At 46.8% G+C, this 8,676-nt stretch overlaps 1 protein-coding gene across 1 annotated transcript; it reads right to left on the bottom strand.

Annotated features, from left to right (window-relative positions):
• Positions 1–1,076: 1,076 nt before the first annotated feature.
• On the bottom strand, positions 1,077–5,205 carry DIABLO (diablo IAP-binding mitochondrial protein). The gene is made up of 6 exons (XM_051634436.1): positions 5,135–5,205; positions 4,131–4,245; positions 3,630–3,761; positions 2,771–2,881; positions 2,520–2,616; positions 1,077–1,737 (listed from the first exon to the last, which is right to left on the bottom strand). Exons 1-6 carry the CDS (start codon positions 5,179–5,181, stop codon positions 1,523–1,525), a joined length of 717 nt encoding a protein of 238 aa, XP_051490396.1. The 5' UTR covers positions 5,182–5,205; the 3' UTR covers positions 1,077–1,522.
• Between the last annotated feature and the right edge of the window lie 3,471 nt (positions 5,206–8,676).

Consider the following 8,676-nt stretch of genomic DNA (forward strand, 5'->3'; position numbering starts at 1 on the left):
TTAAACTGGAGCAGTTGAGGTTAGAGGCTGACCTGAAGTTGCTTTTGGCTCTTGAGGGTGTGGTTGTGCTGTGGCTGCAAATAATCTGCTCGTGACAGTGGGGTTTTTTTTCCTAATGCTGGATCCAGCCCAAATCCATGTTTGGGCCTTCCTGACTCCTGGCACTGGCATCTTCCTGTGAGCTTGAATTGCAGATTGTCCCACCCTCCTTGGATACAGCAGCACCCAGTGAGAAACAGGAACAAGAAAAAGTGCTTTGTTAATTCCTATAATGCACAGTTCTGTGCAGCTGAGAGTGCACTGGTTCAAAGGAAGAGAAAACGAGACACAGCTACGCAGGCTCATGCCACAGCTGAAAAAAATCCTAGTCAAGCACAGCTCAATTTAGTAGCAGCACCCTCAACACAGATGTTGTGCATCAGATGCTCATTTGTGGTGAAAAACCCCATGATTAATGTGTGTTTTCTTACAAAACCCGATGGATGGTGATTAACTGACACATCAGCAGTGCTGAGGTGCTAGTAGCTGCTATTCTACAAAGCAATCCCAGCTTGGGTTTACATTGTCTATACAGTTAATACTGCAAATTCCACATCAAGCTGTTGAGTTAGAAAATTAACAGTGAAAGACACCTGTGGTTTGAAGCCTGCAGTGAAACATTAAGCTTGCAAGAAGAGAGAATTATTTTCCTGAAAGATGTGCTGGAAAGCATTCAAATATCTAAAACTCACTGTTGCTCACTGCTTTGTGAAGAAGTACACAGCAACCAGCTGCTACAATGGCTGTTTATAACCACAGTATCTTGAAAATCAAACCTCCCTTTGCTTCCTGGGGAAGCAGATGTGTTATGAGTGGTGACTCTTGTGTGGAAGAGGTTGCTGCACTGAACTGCAGAAGTTCACCCAGAGCAGCCTGGGTAGCTCCACTGGAAGTTTTCAGCCCTACAGCAAATGCTTCCCCTGACTGCAGCTCAGTGTGATCTGATGCAGTTGTCACTCAGCTCTGTTACAAACTTTTCAGTTCCAATAGAAAACAGCACTTCATCTCTTAGACAAACAGGCACAGTCACAAGGAGATGCTTTTGCACAGTTTAATAGAGGTATCTCCTAAATGACACCATTTACATCACAGGTGAAAAATAAGGACTTTTAAATACACTTCTTTGGCTGGTACTCAATCAGCCTCTAAATTAGAGAGCTCTTACAAACATCAAACGAACTGTAGGACCCTCCCAGCAGAGAGACAATTAACAACAAGCTATCCTTGATAGCAACTTTCACATTTGCATAGTTAAACATTTAAATAATTGAATCCATAAGTATTACAAACATGATAAATTACAAATAAGATCAAGGCCTTTCAGATGCTTGGACTTGATTTGTAAAGCAATCCTGTTTCAGGGAGGGAAAATCGAATCATAGGCTTATTTCAGGAGTTTCCCACTATCCCACACTCAAAAGTTTGGGACTTTTCAATTTGTGGTTGACTCTCACATGTTCTATGGTGACACTTAAAACTCTTCTCAGTCCTCCCGAAGGTAAGGGTCATCACCTGCCTCTGTGCTTCCTAGAACACCCTGTGGCAATGAAGATTCCTCTCCTTGAGCTTTTATGAGCTCTTCTGTTTGAGCTTCAGCTAACTTGGTCTCTGCCTTCTGGGACAGCTGTCTCACCTCTTGCACCTGGGATTTCACCAGCTGGATGTGGCTGCGGGCTGTGACTGAGGCTTGGTCTGCACCTGGAAAGGAACAAACACACTGGGTGAGAGGAGCACTCAGCAAACCTCCCATTAAGGAAGCGACTGTCTTTAATTATTGCCTGCTTTGAGAGGTGTTTTGAATGCTCTTGGGCTATGTTACTGCTAAATGCATGTACTGTTCATTTACCTTAAAAAACAATATCCCTACTTCAAAATTTTGTTTGCCCCCTTGAGTTGTTCCCACCCAAGAGGGTTGGCAGCAGCTTCTGATCAGAGCCATCAGCTTGGCTGCTCTGAGAACTAAGCCCAGCCCAGGTATCATGTCCCAGGATTTTTGGTCCTTGTCCTGTCACCTGCCAGCAGTGGGAATGTCTGTGGCACTGCTGAACTGGGAATCCCTCCTCCTCCCATACTCCTTCTGTGCTTCCACAGATTGCATGTCTTTTTCAGGTACTGACAGAATTAGGGTGTTCCCTTCACTTTCCTCCCCTTCTCGACTCCAATAATTCTCCCTTTTTATCACAGGTCAGCCCAGTGTTTCAACACTGCATTTACAAATGACTAAACACTTCCCTCAAGTATTTTTTGGCATGGTTGGTCCTGGTCTAAACCACGTGAAGTTTCCAGGCCTTGTTCTCAGAAGGCTTCGACCAGACCTGTAGCCAACAGAAGAAGAATCTAAGTTCTCAGCACCTCTAAAAACCAGGTAGTAGCTGTAAACTGGTATGTTTGCTGAACTGGTAATTCTGTGCCTCTCTCAACTCCATTCCCATTCAGTAAATGCTGCCTAAATGTGAGGGGAAGGAAATGGATGAGCTTACCTGACTGATAGGCAGCTTCTGCTGCCATCTCCGAGAGACGTAAGGCTGTCATCCAGCTGGATTCCAGCCGTAGGTATTCCTGCTGTTTTGCTGTCATCTAGGAGTAAAACAAAGTTATTTGTTAGCTTGATGTAACAGTATCTGAGTGCTCTTCCAACCAGGGCCTTTGTGACAAGGTGAGCAAGTCAGATGAGAACTTTCTGAGCAGTTTTAAGAGGCAGATTGCTGCCTGAAGGGAGACAACTGCTTACATCAACTCTGGCTCCTATCACCACCTGCCAGACCGCATCCACCTCTTCAGAATTCATCTTCCCAAGGAGATTTGCATATTGCTTGTAGAGAGACACCAAGGTATAAACTGCCTGCAAAGGAATAATTTCACACAGTCACCTGGCAGTCTGTACATCTCTGACCTTGTCTCAGTGTTCACTGGTAGCAATTAGCAAAACTGCTGAATGCTTCCAAAGGTGCTTTGTTCTCAAGGTCACTGCAATTCCAGAGGCACTGGCAGTGCTTGCTGTTTGCCTGGAGTAATGCTCTGGACCTCTCTCTCTATGTATTTGACAGACTAATAAGGAAGTCAACTAGAATGCAAATAATTTAGTGAAATTGCCACTTCTTTACAAAATTAAAACTGTATCTTGTTGTTTCAGACTTAAATGTGGCTCGCTCCGTTCTTCTGAGGAAGCTGAAGTTCATGGCCTTAGAAATGGGGACAGAAGGTAAGTAAAATACCTAGGAATACAAGGTAGTGTATCTTATTAGTGTGCAGGTATCCAGCAACTATGAGGAGTTTCTTTAGTACCAGCTCATTCTGGCTCAATTTCAAGCTCAAAGCAACAGTCTAACAAAGCTAAGAATAACTTCTGCACTTGGTGTAGCAGAACAGTGAGCCCTACCCCACTGCTTCCTGGGGACCTGGCATCTTCAAACCCCCACACCTCTTTTATTAACATGCATAAAAAAACAGAGTCCAATTCAAGTGTGGCTTAACAGGTGCAGTTACTGCCAAGTAATTTAGTATTTATGCTTGGACTCAATGATCTTAAAGGTCTTTTCTGTCATTTCCAGTATGGTCTTGCTAGCAAAGTGTGTCAAGTCTCAGCTCACCTTTGTGTACTCTGTCAGTGCTTCAATCAGTGCATAGGTTGTTTGAGAGAGGAGTGTAGAAGTGCTGTCTGTTACCAAGGAAACTGCTCTTTTAATCAAGGCTTCGTTACTGAGAGCGACGGAGCTCTGCTTCTGAAAGGGAAGAAATGTTTGCATGATCTCTGCACTGACTTTCATACAGATGTGCTTAGCAACAGGTAAGGAAAAGCACCACTGTTAGTTAGGAGGCTGGGCAGCCTGATTCTCACTCCCCTTTTGCCTTTGTAAAACATAGCAACTGTTTTTGCAGGGTGTTACTGAGGGTCAGGCACTGTCCTCCTCATCTCTCTTCCTTAAAAACTACATGGCTTCAACACCTGTGGTCCGCAAGAAGGGGAATACAACTCTGAGGGTAAGTACTGGGGGTACGTACCAGCTGGTAAGATGCCAACTAAGTGGTTTTTAATATTAAACTGCTCCTAACGAGCGGGTGCTGAACAGATCCCAGCCCTGATACCTCACCTCCACGACTGGGACTGCACACAAGGCCACTCCCAGCCCCACCACTTGGTGCCATCGTCCCTTCCCTCCCGAGAGGCAGCGTCCCCTGATGTCGGCCAGAACAGGGAAGTTTTGTCTGGAAAGGCAAGAAACAGAGTTAAGTGAAAGAAGTAAGCAGTGTGTGCTGGGAAATAGGTATCAAAGAGGAAAAGAACATCTAGAAGCTGTTCCCGGTAAATTAAGTCTTTACCAAGCTTCTGTAATGCAGCTGCATGATAATTAATGAGTATGTTTGTTTTAAATGGTTATATTACTTAATTAAAAGTGCAAGAAAAGAAGACAAGCACAGTAACTACTGCATTATTGGTTCTTTGAGAGAGGAAATGTATCTTCTTTGCTGCCAACACACTGATAATGTTCAGTAATATTGAAAAAAAATTGAAAAGCACGTTTAAAGGTGATCCATGGCACATGCAGCTGAGCAGCAGGACCGGTAGCAGTTTGCTGGGATCCACTGACACTCCAGGCTTCCTGGGGTCAGTTTCACACACATCCCACGTTGTGGAGGTGTCCATGGGGTCAGGGCCCAGCACTGAAATACTCCAGCACTGAAACATTCCAGCAGAAAAGCAGAAGCACTGAGTCGTGAGAATGTTTCTTGTTGTACAGCAGTTTTCTGAAAATAACGGGTCGGTTTTCCTTCTTTTGTGTTGTATACTCTGCAGGTACAGACAGACCACCGGCTAGCGGTGTTCGGGTGCCACAGCTGCTCCCGCTAGCGCTATCCCAGCTGTGCTGTGGCATCTGGAGACAGATGAGGAGCGTTACGGCCATTTCTGTGGCACCGGCCGCCGCTCCAGCCGCGGTTATACGGGGCAAAGACAGCGGGCGCGGCGTTCAGCGGCAAGGAACCGAGCCGGGAGGCTGACTCCAGCCCAGTGCACCGCCGCCTGGGCGCTACCGCGGCTGCACGGAAAGGCACCTGGATCCCTGCCCCGCCGCGCCCCCAGAACCCGCCGCGGTACCTGAGCAGGGAGAAGCAGCTCCGCAGCCACCGCCCGCCCGCCGCCATCTTGGGCCGCGGCAGCGCGGGGGAAGGCACGTCAGCGCCGCGCGACGCGGTGGGCGGGGCCGGCGCGGCGCATGCGCAGCGGGCGGGCGCGTGGCCGGTGGCTGAGGGCGGGAGCGGCGCGTGCGGAGCTGTGAGGGCGGCGCGAGCCTGAGGTAACGGGCGGGAACGGCGGGACGGGACGGGATGGATGGGATGGATGGGAATAACCTCAGGAGTTCGCGGCTCAGGGCGAGCCAAAGCCCCGCTGCGTTCCCGCTCGAGCCGCCCGGCTCAGCGGAGCAGCCCGCAGCTGTGTGCCAGCGCCGGGCTGAGAGCGCTCTGGTTGCCACAGGTGCTGCTGCTGCCCACCCTGGTGTTGTGCTTGGTTTCTCAGGAGTATTTGGTGCTTCTGGTTGGTTTCGTGATAGTGATAATCCTTAGCTTCTCCAGCAGAGGTTTCCTGTAGAGTTACACATTAAAGGCCTTGATCAAATACTTTGAGACTCAGTTTTTACTCATCAGAGGTTTCCTGTACAGTTCTACGTGAAAGGCCTTGATCAGTTACATCAGGGTTTTTTGTATATACCAGAAATCCCTATTTATTCTCTGAGAAACTCGGTTTATGGTTTATCTTTAGCAAGGTAGTGCTGTAGCACAGGCACCTCTTTCTGCTAACTGCGTGTTTTAAGCATTTGTTGAAAAGTGTTGCTCACTGGACAGCACTAAATAATAGTCTTGTAGATAATGTGGAGTTGGTGCCCCTGCCCCATGCAGCGTACCTCATAAAACTGTAAGAGGGAGATCTTGTGCTGATTTAAAATGTCTTTTCCCAGGAGTTCTAAAAAAAATAAATAATTATGAGTAATTTTTGTATCTCTGCCTTCACACCCGTAATGAGGCAGAGTTAGACAAGGCAGGACTTGTTTGCTTGAGGTGTTGGTCACATTTGCATTGTTTTGTCCTCTGCTGTGCTCAGGGTGGGAGTCTCAGGAGAAAACTACTGGGAGGCTTTTAAATATTTCAGGGAACAGGGGCGAATGTCTAGCAGAGACAAAGAGCCACAAAGATCAGTAAAGTGCATGCATGCAGATGTTTTTTTTTTTTAATTTTTGTTTTTACATAAGAAAATAAGATTATGATCAAGCAGTAATGAAACAAAATGCTTGCAGGAAGGGGCTGCCATCCTGTGTGCTGAGTGGGGGAGCTGCACCGAGGAGCCCGCGGCCCCTGGCCAGCCTGTGGCTGCAGCAGCAGAAGAGGAGCCTCTCATTTAAGCACCAAGAAGTAGGTCGTCCATCCGGCAAGCAGCAGAGCCCCAACCAGCACGGTGTAGCTGAAGAGCACAAAGGCCAGCAGCTCCTTCAGCACCTTGAGGAAGTGGATGACGAAGGAGTCCGGCATGGTTTTCCCTGGCATGGTTCTCCCGGCGCTGCGGCAGGTAGGCTCTCTTGGGGGCTGCTGCCCTGCTCCGCCCCGGGCTGCAAGCAGAGGGACAGGCTCAATCTTTCTGAGCAAGGGGACTGTAGAGGCAGTGGGGTGGCTCTGCCGTGGGGAGAAGTGGCTGTGTTCAGGAGGGTGAGTGGCCACCCGTCCGTCCTTCTGAGAAGGTTGTTAGTGTCAGGTTGGACTGTTGCGCGCTGTTTTTGGAGTCCTGTACAAGGTTGTTGAACTGCACAGTGTTGAAGAAGAGTTCAGGATCTGAGCAAAGCCTCCAAACCAGGACTGATAACTAAGTAAATTAAAATATAGACACTCAGACAGGGTACACTGCTGTGTGAGTGAGGGACAGAGGTCCTTACAGAGTCCAGCTGGCTCATGCTGTCTTTCCCCCATGTCAGTGGCTGTGCAGCCAGGAAGCTTCACGCTCAGCGCGGTCACTGATGGTGCATTACCAACAGTGTGTTCTGATCAAAGTGGTCAATTCCTCCAAGGAAGCCACCATTAATATTTAATTATATAATTGCGTCTAATGGAGGTACTGGCACAAACTGAGCCTTTTGTTTAAGAATGATGAAAACTGGAGCTTAAATACAAGTTTGCACAGGCAAATATTTATATCTCATGTTAAAAATAACCTTTAAATGGGAGACACAGGATAAGATGCTCTAGAATTAATCTTCTAGCTGTATTTTAAAGTCATACTTATCCATCCCTTTAGAAGTGATTGCTCATTTGTTAATTTAATATAAAATCTGAACTCTTTCACAGAAGTTACTGACTCCTTAGACTTAAAACTGTGAAGACCCATCTAAAAAATTCTATCGTCTCTCCAACTTAAACATTCTTTTTTTGATCATAGCTGCACCTGATGAAAAATATTCACGCTCTTGGTCAAGCACATAAAGGAATGTAAACTAGACTTATGATAAAGCTAACCTAAAAGGATTATTTGTCTTCTAAACAGTCTAAAGCCAGCCAAAGTAAACTGAATTCCCACACTGCCACTTCGGGTATTTTTTAAAGAGCTCTTGTGATAAAGAGTTTTTATTTAAAGGAGTTCAGTCATTTCTTTTTAAGCTCAGGCACATGAATACATTATTGGAGTTTTGCATTTTAAAAACCAACTATGGCTTCTCAGTTGTTCAGAGCAGTGAGTTGTTCTATCTTGAGGTTTTACGTGATTTCTGATTATCTAAAAAAGCGACAAAAAAATGAACTGCTTACCCGGTTAGATGATGGACTCTACTTCGCACGGTTCCTGTTTCCCTCTAGTTTTGTTCTGCAGCTGTGCCTTGAATTCCTGGCTTCTGAACACTTGGTGCTGTAGTTTGATCCCCTCCTGTTCTGCTTGTCTGGGAGCCAGGAGTGCTGAGCTGCGTGTGCAGCCCATGAGGACTAATGCACTAGGTGTGGTCAGGACCAATTACCCACTGACATGGCGCTCGATGCTGCACAGCAAACAGCTCTGGTCCCCAGGGAGCAGTGGGAGCCTGAGCACCATGGCTGAGTCTCACCAGGTCAGAACCTGCAGTAGTTTAAACGTGGCCTTTTTCCTTTTAACAAAATGTTGTGTCACCTTCGACTTACTATTCTGCAGTCATCTGGAAGGCTGTTGTGCCTCTTGCTGCGATAGCCTTCTGCTTCTGCAGGCCATTTGGGGAGGGGGATGCTCTCATCCAGCTGGGATCATCCCAGACCAGCAGCACAGGACAGGACTGTGTGGACTGAGTCAGGCTCTGTTGTCAATGAAGAGTTGAGTGCTGGAGACAGCCCAGTTGTTGCACTGTTATTCCTTCACTGCTCCGGCTTCCCCCTTGCACACCCAAAAAGTCATTCCTTTGAGAGGGTGAGCACTACAGCTCTTTTGCAATGAGAGGGGGAGGACAGAGTAAGCTATATGTTTATTTTTAGCAAAATTGCTTTCCAAGAATGTTATATGAAAAGTACAAGTCTTTTGGGGTGGAGGTTGGATAATGTTGGTTTTGGTTGTGTGTTGTTGTTTTTTTATTATTTTTTGCTTGTAAACCAGACAAATGCAGACAGCAGAGAGAAGGAAGCGTATGTACTGCAAATCAA

The sequence above is a fragment of the Apus apus genome, chromosome 16 (assembly GCF_020740795.1).
Source record: "Apus apus isolate bApuApu2 chromosome 16, bApuApu2.pri.cur, whole genome shotgun sequence".
Taxonomy (NCBI): domain Eukaryota; kingdom Metazoa; phylum Chordata; class Aves; order Apodiformes; family Apodidae; genus Apus; species Apus apus.